Here is a 16,770-nt window from a genome sequence, read left to right as displayed (position 1 = left end):
GAAAGAAAATAACCCAAATGTCTATCAACCAATAAATGGGTAAATGTGATGAATACAGTGAAGGAGCAGAAAAGAACAGTGTTTGTATAGGGTCGGTATGAAGAGGAGGTTGTGGAGTTAGGGCCGAATGGTACAGCATTTCTCTTCGGGGAGATAAAAATGTTCTGAGATTAGGTGTAGCACTGGTTGCATAATTCTGTGAATATACTAACTCCATTGAGCTGTACACTTTCCATGGCTGACTTATATGTGAATCACATCAATAAAACTTGAGAGAAAAAGAAAAAAGAAAAAGCAGTATCTACTGTCCAGTGTAAGAGTCAGTGGTTCCGAGTAATTTGCTCCAGGTGAAACGCTTGTTGGAGGCGTGACTGAAAGTGAAATGTAGATCTTAGGTCTTTCGCATTTTATCCACCATGTTGTGCTACTACTGTTAACAGTGGGATAGCCCCAGGAAGGGGAGTTTCTAGGTTCCCTGCCTCACTTAAGGAAGGGTGGATCTGAGTGAAGAGGGAAAGCGAAAGGTGCTAAAGAAAGAAGGAAGAAGAGAGAAAACTGGAGGAGGCACGTGGAGAAGAGACGTGAAGAAGCAGCAATGCTTGCTTCTTGGCCTTGGACCTGTATCAGGACTTGGGGAACATGAAAGAGACACTTGAAAAAAAGATGTGGATGAGTAACCTGTGGGGATGCCGGCAATGGCAGCCTTTATCTTGACTTGTATTTTCATTTTGCCCTTTTTCTTACAGACTTGGCTGGCCCCTTCTGCCTCTTTCCTGTGGTTCCCCACCAGAAGGTGCCTTAGACTGTGGAAAGATAAGGCCCCAGTGGCCCTGCTTTGGGCTATTTGGCCGGAAATTTACCCATGAGGGTACGGGTAACTTTGGGTGTTTAATTGGAAACTATTTTTTTTAAGATTTATTTATTTATGCATACAAGAACTGGGGTGTAAGCCAGAGGTGCAGGAGGTGAGAGGATTCACCAGAGAGAGAGAGTGGGGAGCAGAACAGGCAGATCCACTGAAATACACTGCTGAGGGGGGCAGCGGGTGAGACAGGAGGTGTCTGTTGCACCATGTGGTTTGCTCCCTGGCTGGCTGGGGCTTGAACTGGTGTGTGGTGGCTGGCAGTAGCTTGATAGTGCTGTCTTTAACCCCTGCACCACCAGGGAGGCCCTTAATTGGAAACTATTTTAACTATATTCTTTCTCCTCTCTCAATTGCTTACAAATTGAATTAAAGTTCTTTTCTATTGAAGGTCTTACTAAGTATATTACGTCTTTATGAGGGGATGGCAAGACCCATTTAGTGCAGGCAAGTTTGGGGTCCTAGGGTGGCCCTCATTCTGCCTGCTAACACTCTTCTTGGCCTATGAGATATGAGACCCTTTCTGCTAATTCAACCATTTCCTAGTGTTCCAATCCCACATTCTTCACTATTACCCTGGCTTCTGATCTGTTAATGGGGATTCTCCTTTGCTAGTTTCCCATTGCATAGCTTGTGCCACACGCACACAATGGCATCGACCCCACCACATCCGAGTGTTTTACTAAGAACCCTCCATGAGAAATACTATCTACTGTCATTCTTGTAGTACTTGGGACTCTCCCCCATTGATCTTTAATAATAAGCTGACAGCCTAAAAGGACCTCTTGTCTCCTTAGAGCCTTTTTCTTCCTTCGTGTCCTCTGCATTACTGTAACCACCTGCTGAATTAAGAGTTTTCCTACCACCTCCCAAGTGAGGATTTCCTAGTCTGAGGCAGCCAAATAGGACTTATCATGACCTCCTCTTCATTTTCTTCCAATCCTGCAGGCTTTAAGGAAGGCTCTTTGAACTTCTGACTCTTCGTCTGTGAGATGGAAATGATAACTACTTCCTGTCCTGAAGGGGGTTTTAAGTGAGGTAGGAAATATGAACTAGGGCTTCCCTGGTGACCTAGGAGTAAGTCTCAGTGCTGTCACTGCTACAGCCTGGGTTGGATCCTCAGCCAGGGAGCTAACCCACATATGGTGCAGCAGACCTCTCCTGCCTCGCCTGCTGCTCCCCTCAGCAGTGTATTTCAATGTCTGAATGTTCTGCTCCCCACTCTGTCTCTGGTGAATCCTCTCACCACCTGGCACCTCTGGCTTATACCCAGTTCTTCTATGCAAAAAAGAAAAGACAATATGAAATTTCAGCCACAGTACATTGTTATGTGTATTTGTGGAGAGAAAAGGCTGTCCCCCTTTCCAAGTTTTGTCTCTCTTGATGAAATGCTCCATTTAGAGGTGACCGCTGTGTTCAGCAGATGCCTCTAGGTGGCACTCTTTGCCAGTTCACAGCACCACCACCAACTAAGCCAGCAGAAGGAACAAAAAGGGTTTTCACTTGTAGGAATACAGGGGAACCAAATGAGGGAGGGATCAGGAAAAAGAGTAGTAAGAATAATAAAGAAACAAGGTTATCAGGCAACTATAAATCAGAGACATTCTGCAGGGGAGGAGGAGGCAGAGGGATCAAAACAGGAGGGAAGAGCACAAGGGGACTATGGCAATGGTGCACGTCTGAGAGGATGGCAGGGCCCATTTAGTGCAGGCAAGTTTGGGGTCCTAGGGTGCCCCTCATTCTGCCTGCTAACACTCTTATTGGCCTTTGAGATATGAGAGACCCTTTTTGCTAACTCAACAGTTTCCTAGTGTGAATTGGTGGTGGGAATTTTATGGGGACACCTGAGAAGAGAAAACATTGTACAAATACGAACAATGGGGCCTCCCTGGTGGTGCAGGAGTTAAAGACAGCACTATCAAGCTATCACCAGCCCCTGCAGCCTGAGTTCCATCCCCACCAGGGAGCTACCCACATGGCACTGCAGACCTCTCTTGTAGTGCCTGCTGCTCCCCTCAGCAGTGTATTTCAGTGGATCTGCCTGCTCTGCTCCCCACTCTGTCTCTGGTGAATCCTCTCACTGCCCGCACCTCTGGCCTGTACCCCAGCTCTTGTATGCATAAATAAATAAACCTTAAAAGAAGGGGGGCCTCCCTGGTGGTGCAGGAAGTTGAGCGCAGAGCTATGAAGCTCTCTGCAGCCTCTGCAGTGCCTGTTCGATCCCTGCCAGCCTCGGAGCAACCCACATGGCGAGCAGACCTCTCCTGTCTCACCCGCTGCTCCCCTCAGCAGTACATTTCAGTCTGCCTGTTCTGTTCCCTGCTGTCTCTGGTGAATCCTCTCACCCTCCCCCCAATCTGGCCCCGGTTCTTGTATAAATAAAATCTTTTTAAAAAAAAAAGGAACCAGGGAGTATGCAGGTACAAACAGGCCACAGAGAAAAACAGAAAAGAGCTGTGGTGCAAGGATTTATCCTGTATGTTCCTGTATGTTAGAGACAGACAGATCTGGGTACTGCCAGCATGGATTCACTGAAACCATGGAGCTGAAAAGGAGCATGTGAAGAGTGAGAAAGGCTACACTGGCACTAAATGTAAAGCAGACATACAAATGGGAAAGAAAGAAACACAATGTCATGATCTGGCAATATACAAGTTTTGAGAATGTAGATGACAATTTCAAATGCTATAGATAGGACTTAAGATGAAAATGGACAAGCTTCCACTGCGTGGAAGAAACACCAATTCAGCCTGGAACAAACTATCTGGATGCTTATAAGAGAAAAACTCTTATTTAATGCATTGTCACATACAGTTTTGGGGTCGCTTTGTTTTAACAGTTGAATTGGTATCATTACTAATATATCTTACATGCAAATAACAGCAATTCTGAAGGAGCAGGTAAACACACTGAAAAATGAGCAAGAATTTTTTTATGTGAAATTTTTGAGTACATAATTTTATTTTTGAAAATAATTTCAAAAAAGGGTAAACAATATGATGGAGGTCAGCCAAATCCTCTGCTGTTGTTGATAGCTACTTGAAGCGCTTCTTCCACTCTTTCCATTGTGGAATATTTAGGGAGGTAGAGAACACTAAAACATGTCTGTGCTCTTATGGGATCTTTTTCATTCAAATTTTCAGGACAGCAAAATGTTATCTTCATGTTCTTTAAACCTTTTACTTGAATTCTGTCAGTTCCTGTAAGAAACACTAAAAATAGGATAGCATTGAGTGGTCTGCTTCACAGAGATGAAAATTTATATAGCAAAAATGTGTTTATTCAAAAACAATTATCGAGGGTCCTCCCTGGTGGGCCAAGGGACTAAATCTCAGCTCTTTGAAGCCATCCGCAGCTACTGCTTGCACGAGTTCGATCCCCAGCCAGGGATATAACCCACATGGTGCAGCAGACCTCTCCTGTCTCGCCTGCTGCTCCCCTCAGCAGTGTGATTCAGTAGATCAGCCTGTTCTGCTCCCCACTCTGTCTCTAGTGAGTCTTCTCACTCCCGGACCTCTGACCTACACCTCAGCTCTTGTATGCATAAAATAAATAAAACATAAATCTTTTAAGTAAAACTATCACTATGTGCAGATGATATGATAATATAGAGAACCCCAAAAACTCCACAGAAAAACTAATCAAGCTAATCAACCAGTTTAGTAAAGTAGCAGGATACAAAATCAACACACAAAAATCAGTAGCCTTGGGCCTCCCCTGGTGGTGCAGTAGTTGATCACTGGGCTGCGAAACTTCCTGCGGTCTCTGCAGTGCCGGTTCGCTCCCTGGCCGCTGGCGAGGGTCCCACATGGTGCGCAGACCTCTCCTGCCGCCCGCCCGCTGCTCCCTTCAGCAGTGTACATCGGTCCTTCTGCCTGCTCTGCTCCCCACTCTGACTCTGGTGAATTCTCTCACCCTCCCGTGCTTCTGACTGTACCCAGTGCTTGTATAAATAAATAAATAAATCTTAAAAAAAAAAATCAGTAGCCTTCCTATACACAAACAATAAATCTGAAAAAGAAATCAATAAAATCATCCCTTTTATTATTGAAACAAAAAAAAATCAAATACTTGGGAATAAACCTAACAAAAGAGGTAAAAGACCTATACAAAGAAAACTATAAAACAATGTTAAGAGAAATAAAAGAAGACACAAAGAAATGGAAAGACATCCCCTGCTCATGGATTGGAAGAATTAACATTATCAAAACGGCCATGCTACCAAAAGCAATTTACAGATTCAATGCTATTCCAATAAAAATTTCAATGACATTCTTCAAAGAAATAGAACAAATATTGGGCCTCCCCGGTGGTGCAGCGGTTGAGTGCTGGGTTGCGGGGCTGCCCGCGGCCTCTGCAGCACCAGTTCGATCCCCGGCTGCTCCCCGGCCACCGGAGGAGGGTCCCACATGGCGCGCAGACCTCTCCTGCTGCCCACTGCTCCCCTCAGCAGTGTACTTCGGTCCTTCTGCCTGCTCTGCTCCCCACTCTGGCTCTGGTGAATTCTCTCACCCTCCCGCGCTTCTGACTGTACCCAGTGCATGTATAAACAAAACAAAACAAAACAAACAAACAAATAAATAAATAATGCCTCTATAAAAATATATATATTATATAAAAAAAAGAAATAGAACAAATATTGATGAAATTCATATGGAGCCATCAAAAGCCCCGAATAGCCATAGCTCTCCTGAGAAAAAAAAAAAAAAAAAGGGAATGGAGGCATCACACTCTTAGACTTCGATTAGACTTTGAACTATACTACAAAGCCTTAATAATCAAAACTGCATGGTACTGGAACAAGAACAGACACACAGACCAATGGAACTGAATAGAAAATCCAAAAATAAACCCACACATTTACGGTCAACTAATCTTTGACCGGAGCAAAGAATATGCAATGGAGCAAAGAAAGTCTGTTCAATAAATGGTGCTGGGAAAACTGGGTTGCTACATGGAAAAGAATGAAGCTTGACTACTACCTCACACCATGCACAAAAACCAACTCAAAATGGATTAAAGAACTAGACGTAAGACCTGAAACCATAAAATATATAGAAGGAAATATAGTTAAAACATTACATGACATAACCTCAGTAATATCTTTAAAGACACATCACTCAAAGCAGTCATAGTGATGGAAAAGATAAAATAGATGGGACTACATCGAATTAAAGTGCTTCTGTAGAGCAAAAGAGACAGTCACCAAAACAAAGAGACAACCCACTGATTGGGAGAAAATGTTTGTACACAACACTAATGATAAAGGACTGATCACAAAACTCTACAAAGAGCTGATGAGATTCAACAAAAACAAAAACAAACTAAACAACCCAGTCAAAAAATGGGCAGAAGAGCTAAAAAGGAACTTCTCCAAAGAGGAAATGCAAATGGCCAACAGGCATATGAAAAAATGTTCAACATCACTTGTAATCAGAGAAATGCAAATCAAAACTACAATGAGATACCATCTTACACCAGTGACAATGGCACATATTAAAAAAACTAGCAACAAATGTTGGTGAGGATGTAGAGAAAAAGGAACTCTCGTGCACTGCTGGTGGGACTGCAAACTGGTCCAACCACTATGGAGAGCTGTGTGGAGATTCCTCAATCTGCTAAAAATGGAGCTTCCATATGATCCAGCAATTCCACTCCTAGGTTTTTACCCAAAGGACACAAAAACTAATTCAAAAGGGCACCTGCACCCCTATGTTTATAGCAGCACTATTTACAATAGTTAAGCTATGGAAACAACCCAAATGCCCAAAAATAGATGACTAGATCAAGAAGATGTAGTACATATACATAATGGAATATTACTCAGCAATCAAAAAAGATAAACCCATGCAATTTGCAGCAACATGGATGGAGCTAGAAGGGATCATGCTCAGTGAAATAAGCAAGAAAAAGAAAAATACCGGATGGTCTCACTTATAGCAGGAATTTAGAAAACCTAAATAAGGGACCAGGAAAAAGACTAATTATAATAAAGTAAAAATCAAAATCAACAAGCAATTATAAACCAGAGATACACTACGGGGGGGGGGCTGTTGGGGGGAGGAGAAGGAAATAGGATTAAAACAAGGGTGGTGGGAATTGTACAGGGACTATAACCAAGATGAAAATGCATGCATTGTATAAAAATGAAAAATGGTGTAAAAAATATATAAAATTAAAAAAAAATAAATTCAGACCATCAGATATTTACTTAAGGGATGAGGTCATTTCATTCTCTGAAGACTATTGGTGACTTTAAATTATTTATTGTATTTCATAATTAGTATTTCCTCAATGGGGTTGTTTAAAAAAATCATACAGATTATAAGTATTTTGTTAGATTTTTTTTTTAACTTCCAGACGATAAGGCAGTAACCTTTGAAATTATAATGTTGTCTGAACCAAAACCTGCTGGTAATAGACTATGTTTTTTATTTAAAAAAAAAAATCTTTTAAAAAAAATAACAATTACGGAGGGCCCATGTGCAGAGTCCCACCATATCGATGACCATTTCATGACAAAATTTGACACACTGTCTTTGCTCTTAAGCACCTCACCATCTGGTTGGGAATATTAGTTTCTTATGCAGAAAAAAGACAAACAGCAAGAGAAAAGTTAAATGGTAAGAGACACACACAAGATGCCATGGAATCTGATGCTATGGTGGAGCAGGGAGAGACTCAGACTGGGATGATGGAAAGACCTCCGAAGAATCCTGAAATCAGGGGACCTTTAAGAAGGAAAAGGTTCAGAAAGCCAACAAAGGGATGGATGAAGGTTAAGGCAGTGCAAAGAGTCCCAGAAAGCCTGGGAATGGGCGGATGCAGGGTGTACAGAATTTGGAACTGCTGGGTTAGAATAAAAACTTCCTCTAGAAGGTAACACTGGAACGTTAGGATGGGCTTAGAATCCAAGCATCTTCTAATATATATGCTATCCACAAACATAAGAACAAGATAAATATTTCTCAAAAATAAGTAAGGAAATGGAGTAAGAAAATGAGAAAGTCATGAAACAAGTCTCAGGAAAAGCTCCAAGTAAGCATAAACTGAGTTCAACGTCTCGAAGGTGACAAACTAAAACCGGTTTGGAGGTAAGTGACATTACATAGCTTGGCTAATCCCACAGGACCTAGATAATTAAATGATGGCACAAGCTACAGAAGAAGGCTCAGTATTTAATTTGGGCAAAAAAAGCAGGGCTGAACAAGCAGGGCTGAAATCAAAGCGGAGAGAGACCTACACTAACATTTGTTTTTTTGATATTGGGACAACCTGGCATAAAGGATATTCACCTGGGCTAGGAGTGGCTATTACAGTATGATTTATTACAAACAGTGCTTATCACAAACAAGATTTTTTTATTCCATAAATAAGACCCAAGATTAGAGATCTACTGCTGATAAAATACTCACCAAGGAATTTTTTCTTTTCTTCCAAAGTCAATTTGTGTAAAGCCTTCCAAAACATCACTATGGTGGGATGGGAATTGTCATATCCTTGTTCATAATGTGCATTCTAGAGAAAAAAGCACACACACAAAAATATTTGGGAAATAGAAACAAAATTTAAATTCGAACTATGGCCTCTATATGCACCTGTGTTGTAAGGTTCGAAAAGAAACACTCCTGGGTCTCCCCGGTGGCGCAGTGGTTGAGCGCTGGGTTGCGAAGCTGTCCGCAGCCTCTGCGGTGCCGGTTCGATCCCCGGCTGCTCCCCGGCCACCGGAGGAGGGTCCCACATGGCGTGCAGACCTCTCCTGCCGCCCGCTGCTCCCCTCAGCAGTGTACTTCGATCCTTCTGCCTGTTCTGCTCCCCGCTCTGGCTCTGGTGAATTCTCTCACCCTCCCGTGCTTCTGACTGTACCCAGTGCATGTATAAAACAAACAAACAAATAAATAAATAAATATAAAAAAAAAAGAAAAAAGAAAAGAAACACTCCTGCACGACTGCCCCAAGACAACAGTCCACACCACGAGGCAGCTGGGAATGCCTAGGTAGCTGCTGACTGACTGTGTGGCCGTGGTCTGAGGTGGTCTGGGAGTAGCTCAGAAATTACATCAAGTACCTGCACAGGAAGTCCTCCCTATATACGTGGCTGACATGTCTCCTCCAGCTCCCCATAAAAATTGATTACCCTGTGTCTCCCCTGGACCCTGTTCCTCCTGCTCTTGTCACATAATCAATCACACTTGTGTGTTATTACTAATAAATAGCAAGAGGGCTGTTCCCTGAGCAGCCGTCTCGCCTTGCAAACCTGCTCCACAACTGAGCGAGCCCTCAGTTTATTCCCCGGGACACACTGTCGTGTTCCTGACTCAACACTACAACTTGGCCCTTACAATGTACCTTCTCAAATGTTTCCCAGTCATAATCTGTATTTCCAATAATCACATCCTTTAGTTCTTCAGGTTCAAAAAATTCAATGATATCCTTGTCACACACTTTGTAAAATCCTCTTTGAAATTCCTCATAAACTGCCATTACAGAGATGTTGAAGATGTAACTGACACACTTAGAAACATAGTCTCTCCTTTAATGAAACAAAAAACAGTGTCAGCTACTGAAATATACTGAACAAAGCGGGGTGGGCATTTGGGGGAGAGCTAAAATACCTAACATTGAGCACAAACCATGTGCCATGGACAGTTATTTTCCATATATTTATATAACAATTTAACTTTGAGGCAGATTCCTACGCCATTTTAGTGAGAAGACAGCTGAGATATTGTGATGTTACATGATCGTTCAAGGTTACCGTTAAGAGAATCAACACAGATTAGCATACAGAAAATTTGGAATAATTAAATCTGACCTGCTGGCAGAGATCAGCTCTGGGGAATAAGTTTGAAAGATATGAGAAATTTCCTATTAATTTTATACTCTTCTGTAAAGTCTGCATTTGGCAAAGTGAGTTGCTAATATTATTTGTGGGTAAACACAAAGAGTAGATTTGCAATTCTAGTTATGATTAACTAGAAAAGTCAGATAACATACAAAAACAGATCTAGCTACAAGTTTGCAAATCTGAATTAAGACTCCAGAGGCCTGGATTAAAGAGAAGGGAAACTCGCAGAAAGGGAGTCCAGCACTTTAATTGCAATTTTTTCCTTTGAGCACCTTTGCCTATATTTTATGGAAAGGGCCAGGTAAAAAGTAAAGAGACATGTCTACCAATAACACTATGGATAAACTGGGCCATATTCATAAATTATACTACAGAACTAGAAATGTTCTCTTTCTCCATTGATGCATTTATGATTTGTATACTTTTCTGTATACTTCAAAACAAAGTTTCTTTAAAACAAACATTAAAAAATTAAAGAAAAATATTTGGCTTAGGTCAGAATGCTCACAAGACACTGCTTTTGCTATTCTGACCAACAAGTATCAGAGGAACATTCTATCATCTCAACTGTCTAGTTAGAAATGACATCCCATGTAAGTTGTCGTAAAATCAAGATAACCACAAAAATTTCTTTTACAAATAACTACTACCATGGACGAGGCACTGCTGGGACCACTCTGGGCACTGGATATCAAGTGGAGAGAAGACAGAGCAAGTGCCTACCATTATGCAGCTCGTTACAGTGGGGGAAACAGCAAGTAAGCAGGTAAATACTAAAGATAGGTAATTAGTGACATGAAAAGAGAAAGTAAAATAGGATAAGGGGAATAAAAAGTGAGAAGTTAGTGTATAATTCTAGACAGGCCTCACTGAGAAAACATTTCCCTTCCCCATAAAGAACATTAACTCTATGAATTGCACATATAAACACAACACACACCCACTTCACTGTTTTATTGAAAAATGATTAATTTGTAGTTGAACATTATAATAAAATTAGTGAAAGATTTTTTTAGAGTAGCAAAACTGTAAAAACAAAAATATTTCATTTATTTGTACTTACTTGTTAGTCTGGTTGACAATTCTGTAACTTTCATTAGGAATTAAGTCCACATCATTTTTATCCCAATGCACCTGTAAAATAAATGAACTCAAAATCCCAAACAATTTTTCATCAAAAAAGCACTTTGAAGCATACCAGTTTTCTTCAAGAATTTGTAAAAATGTACATTTCTGTCATAGAAACTGGCAAGAAATGTACCAATAAAAATTATCATCTTATGCAAAATGAAAACTGAATTAAAAACAAAAACCTTAAATTATTTTAATTGATCATACTGAAAAAGGCAATCAAAAAATACAAAATCTCAATATTCACTTTCTGCTATACTGACCTAGTACGGTAGATTTTCAAAAAACAAATGCCCACAAATTCCTCCCATACTCATATTAGACCCCTTTTCAAGGTGATTTTCTAACACCTTTCATCAAAATGTCAGTTTTTCCTGGCCTTAAACCTACTTGGATCAATGGGATCTGAGAGAAGCAAGAGCTTTAAAGGAAGCTTGTACACATTGGACTTGGCTATCTCATCCTGCTCTCTGTAACCCTGACACCATTGTGTGAGGAAGCCTCATCTACCTCCAGAGAATAAGAGGCCACTGGAACAGAGATAAGTTGCAGCAATGGACATCCCATAAAGCAAACAGTCTGCCAATAATCTGGCAAACCAGTGAGGCCATTTGAGACTATTGAAGCCTCACCAAGCTGCCCAGACCCCAAAATCCACAGAACCACATTTCTTGTTTTAAATCATTAAATTCAGGAGTTGTCTGATACATAACTGCTACATTTAGCTCATGAAAAATGAGAAAAAAAAATCTTTTCCACTATCTTAATTCACAAGTTGTTTCTTTATTAGAATAAAGGGTGACATATTTAGGTAAGTATGTAAAAGGTTAATCAAATTAAATCTGATTTATAATATTGTCTTCTTACTCACATTATAAAGGACAAAAAATACTTCCTCAAAGTCATCGCCGTCATAATCCAGAAGTGTTTGCAAACTCCTAAAGAACAAATTCATTTTATTTTTAAAAAGTGACAATAACTAGATATATCATCTAAATTAAATTGTCAAATGCATGGCTCTTATGAAGGTGGGGAGTCAGGTACACCCCACAGCACCTATTTCTCTACGTATTGTTTACATAGGGCCAGATCGCAATTTAGAGTTGATTTGCAGGGCTTCCCTGTGGCACAGCGGGTTGAGCACTGAGCTGTGAAGCTGTCTGCAGCCTCTGCAACGTGGGCTTGATTCCCGGCTGGCCAGGGAGAAACCCAAATGGCATGGCAGACCTCTCCTGCCTTGCCAGCTGCTCCCCTCAGCAGTGTCTTTGGTTCATCTGCCTGTTTTGCACCCCATTCTGTCTCTGGTGAATTCTCTCACCCTCCCACACCTCTGACTCTACCCCAGTTCTTGTATAAATAAATAAATCTTTAAAAAAAAAAGTTGATTTGCAATCCTGCAGGGTCCACACCTGATTCCCAGCTCTCTTTTCTCCATCCTGACTTAATTTACCTGCATTGTACAATTACCTAATTATAGGTTTCTATTTAGAAAAGGATTGCTAACATATATACTTACTTTAATTTAAGCTTTTGAACTTTACTTACAGAATAGATCTCCCTTTAAATAACAGGTAGCACTTAGGAAATTTAAATGAAGAGTGAATTGGTTCAAGGAATGAGTTGGTAAAAGGACCGTCATAGTACCTCATGTGCCAATATTATCAAACTTAAGACAAATCTGAAATCTGACTATATTACTGTTTCAAGGCAACTGTGATAATAGAGGTTATATAAGACCATTCTCTGGTATCAGTCTTTTCATATTTCTATCCTTCTGTCCTATGGTACTTTATACACACTTTTAAAGTAATGGTCTCATATTGCATTATTTGCTCATTCACTCATTTATTCTTTCAACAAACATTTATTAAACAGTCATGTGGCAGCTATAAGAGATGTGAAGATGAAACGAACACATTACTGTCAACAACCACTGAGACTAGTTGGTATAATAGGCAGATGAAAGTGGCACCTGCTGTGTAGTGAGACAGGTACAAGCAGAAACTGTAACTGGCACAGGTATAGCTTATAAGAGTTTAGTTAACGTCTTCCATAGATATGTAAAGATGGGGAAAGCCTCTAGGAGAAGGTGGAATTCAAGCTGACTTTTTCCCTATTGAATCTGTTATTCCAGTACTGTGACAAAACAGATCACATTTTATTCACTGTTTTGTCTGGGGAGAGAGTGATGGGAGCTCAGGAGAAAATTGGATTTTATCATGATACTCTGTCATTTTATGTTCATGTATGGCTTATTTACTTATTTACAGGTATGTTAATGAATAACACCTGTGAACATACCTCCCCAAACTAGTACTTAAACATATCTTGTACCTACGTATACGGGTTTCTACATATAGGGGTTTTCCTACCACCCCCAAAATGTGTTACAAATAATTACCCAATTCAGAAGTGTCTTTTCTCACATAGAAATTCTTAAATCTTATAGCTAAAATTGGCAATCTTTTATTAAATGCCGGCACTTTTTAGGTCTTAAGAAATGAGGAAATTAATTAATATATTTGTCCATATTTTCTGAATTTTATATATTTTCCCCCAACACTCTCCCTTATACCTCTTTGGCCCTTTCTCTTTTCCCCCCTTCCATTTATGCCTGGAAGCCTCACTTCGTTTACAAGTGAATCATCTACTATGTAAACTTCCAGTATTTGTCTTTGTCATTCTGACTTGCTATACTAGACCAAATTCCATTATATACATTCCATTTTTCTGCAAACAGCAACATTTTTTCTTTCTCTATGGTTGAATAATAGTGCCCTGTGTGGATATCCATTTTCTTGACCCAATCTTCTATCAGCATGTACTTTGGTTGTCCCCATGTCCGAGCTATAGTAAATAATGCCATGATATTGCAGAGGATATAATTTTTTAAGTTGATGGCTTTATGTTTCTTGAATAGATGTCCAAGAGTAGGGATACTGGTTCATACAGTATTTCCATTTTTACTTTTTAAAGTAAATCCAGATCACTTCTAAAATAGTGAATCAGTTTACATTCCTGCCAACAGAGTAGTAGAATTCCTTTTTCTGCATTCTCTCTAGCACTTGTGTCAGTGGTCTTTTTAATATCTGCCACCCACACAGGTGTGAGATGATGATGGCTCATGGTGGTTGAGACCTATATCACCTCCCTTATTAAAAGCAATAATGAACCATTTCCCATGTATTTATGGCCTTCTTGATATTCTCTTTGGTGAAATGATCTGCTGCCCACTTATTAAGAGGGTGGTTTTAAAAAATGAAATATAGTGGTTTTTTTAGAACATTGTTCATTTTTGGGCAATGTGTGATTTCTCCCCTCAGGTGTGATCACTGTAGTTCTCCCACCACCAAAACACCCATGGCCCATCACCATATTCCCTTGTGCTCTTCCCCCCAGTTTTCACCTCTCCCAGCCTTTCTTTTTGGATGCCTCACATCTATGGTCAGTTTTCCAGGTTTGTTTTTGTCTGATGTTTTGTTTTCTATATTCCACATATAATGAAACCATAGGATATTTATCTTTTTTCTTCTGATTAATTTCCCATAGCATAATCCCTTCCAGCTTCATCCATGTTGCCACAAATGGCATGAGCTTGTCCTTTTCGATCACTTTCTTGATCCATTCATCTGTTTTGGGAAATTCACAGTTTTCATATTTTGGCTATTGTAAATAATGCTGCAATAAACATAGGGTTGTAGGATTCCTTTTGAATTAGTGTTTTTATGTTCTTTGGATGGATTTCTAGGAGTGGAATAGATGGGTTGTATAGCAGCTCCATTTTTAGTGTTTTAAGGAATCTCCACACAGCTTTCTATAATGGCTGAACTACTTTACAGTCCAACCAGAAGTATAAGAGAGATCTGTTTTTTTCCACATCCTCATTAGCACTTATTTCCAGTTTTTTATTTTTTCTGAAGATTTATTTATTTATGCATACAAGAACTGGGGGGTAGGCCAGAGGTGTAGGGGGTGAGAGGATTCACCAGAGACAGAGTGGGGAACAGAACAGGCTGATTGACTGAAATACACTGCTGAAGGGAGCAGCGGGTGAAAGAAGATGTCAGCTGTGCCATGTGGATTAGCTCCCTAGCTGGGGATTGAACATGCGCTGCAGAGGCTGCTGAAAGCTTCATAGTGCTGCGACTTAACCCTTCGCACCACCAGGGAGGCCTTCCAGATTTTTTAATATGAGCCATTCTCACTAGTGTCAGGTGGTATTTCATTATAGTTATGATTTGCAATTCCCTGATAACAAGTGACGATGAACACTTTTTCATATGCCTGTTGACCACTTACATTCCTTTTTTTTTTTTTAAAGATTTATTTATTTATTTGTACAAGCATTGGGTACAGTCAGAAGCGCAGGAGGATGAGCGAATTCACCAGAGCCAGAGCGGGGAGCAGAGCAGGCAGAAGGACCGAAGTACACTGCTGAGGGGAGCAGCGGGCGGCAGGAGAGGTCTGCGCGCCATGTGGGACCCTCCTCCGGTTGCCGGGGAGCAGCCGGGGATCGAACTGGCACTGCAGAGGCTGAGGGCAGCTTCGCAACCCAGCGCTCAACCACTGCGCCACCCAGGAGGCCCTACATTCCATTTTTGGAGAAGTGTCTATTTAGCAGTTTGATATAGTCAAGTGGGTGTTTTTTAAAAATGGTTGAATAAGTTTTTGTATATCTTGAATATTAAGCCCTTGTCCATTATGTATTGTGTGACTATTTTCTGCTTCTTGATCTTTTAATATTTCCTTTTTCTGTGTAAAAGCTTTACACTGAAGGTCATGCCAAGGGTTTATTTTTGCTTTTTTTTCCTTTAAGCAACTGTTAATTTATTATCTTAATTTTTTCCCTTCCCATTTACAATTTGTATAAAAATGCAACAGAAATTTGTATGTAACCTGTCAATTGCCACTTGGCAGCATCCATGTATTGCTTCGAATAGATTTTTGGTGGAAATTTTAGGGTTTTCAATATAAAGCATCATATCACCTGTGAAAGTAGTTTCACTTCTTATACAACCTGGATTTCTTTTATTTCCTGTTATCTGATTAAACAGACAAGGCTGATGACAGTCTTGTCTTGTTCCTGACCTTAAAGGGAAAGTTTTCAGTTTTTCATGAATAAGTATTATTTTAGTTATAGATTATTCCACTGGCAACTTAATATCTTTTTATTCCCACCTTGTGTAGAGTTTTTATATAAAGGGGTGCTGAATCTTATCCAATACTTTGTCTTTTGATACCATCACATGATTTTCATCCTTTCTTTTGTTGTTGCTATATATTACATTAATTTATGTATATTTAATCATCCTTGTATCCCTCAAATAAATCACACTTGGTACAGATATATCATACTTATAATGCATTGTTGACTTTTATCTGCTAGTATTTTATTGAAAATTTTTGCATCAATATTCATCAAGGATATTGATCTTCAGTTTTCTTGTCCTGCTTGGTCTTAGGGTAATGTTGGCATCATAAAATGTATCAGGGAACATTCCCTTTTCTTGTGTTTTCTGAAACAATTGAGCAAGGTGGGTACAAGTTCTTCTTTAAAAGTTTGATAGATTCACTTGTAAAACCATCTGGGTTCCATGATTTTTTGGGTGGGAGATTCTTTATTACTTTTTGAATTTCCATGATTGTGACTGATTTTTTCAACTCTTCTGTTTCTTCCTCATTTAGTCTTTTTTTTTTCCCCCCACAGATTTTATTATTTATTTATTTATACAAGGACTGGGTATAGTCAGAAGCACAGGAGGGTGAGAGAATTCACCAGAGCCAGAGGGGGGAGCAGAGCAGGCAGAAGGACCGAAGTACACTGCCGAGGGTAGCAGTGGGCGGCAGGAGAGGTCTGCGCGCCATGTGGGACCCTCCTCTGGTGGCCGGGGAGTGGCTGGGGATCGAACCAGCGCTGCAGAGGCTGCGG

The 16,770-nt window shown here is 40.2% G+C and overlaps 1 protein-coding gene across 2 annotated transcripts in view; it reads right to left on the bottom strand.

Moving 5' to 3' along the window:
* Positions 1 to 3,668: 3,668 nt before the first annotated feature.
* HERC5 (HECT and RLD domain containing E3 ubiquitin protein ligase 5) overlaps positions 3,669 to 16,770 on the bottom strand; it is a 53,386-nt gene continuing 40,284 nt past the window's right edge. For both annotated transcript variants that reach the window (XM_037529539.2, XM_037529540.2), the window contains exons 19-23: positions 11,713 to 11,779; positions 10,774 to 10,844; positions 9,212 to 9,395; positions 8,278 to 8,380; positions 3,669 to 4,074 (exon numbers count right to left, since the gene is read on the bottom strand). In XM_037529539.2, coding sequence (XP_037385436.1) covers positions 3,869 to 4,074; positions 8,278 to 8,380; positions 9,212 to 9,395; positions 10,774 to 10,844; positions 11,713 to 11,779 — 631 coding nt within the window. In that variant the 3' untranslated portion in view covers positions 3,669 to 3,868. The remainder of the gene's footprint in view (positions 4,075 to 8,277; positions 8,381 to 9,211; positions 9,396 to 10,773; positions 10,845 to 11,712; positions 11,780 to 16,770) is intronic.

Source organism: Talpa occidentalis, unplaced genomic scaffold (assembly GCF_014898055.3).
Source record: "Talpa occidentalis isolate TD23 unplaced genomic scaffold, MPIMG_talOcc4v2.1 talOcc4.6, whole genome shotgun sequence".
Taxonomy (NCBI): domain Eukaryota; kingdom Metazoa; phylum Chordata; class Mammalia; order Eulipotyphla; family Talpidae; genus Talpa; species Talpa occidentalis.
The sequence above is the reverse complement of the archived record's forward strand: the minus strand, read 5'-3'. Positions and strand labels throughout refer to the sequence as shown.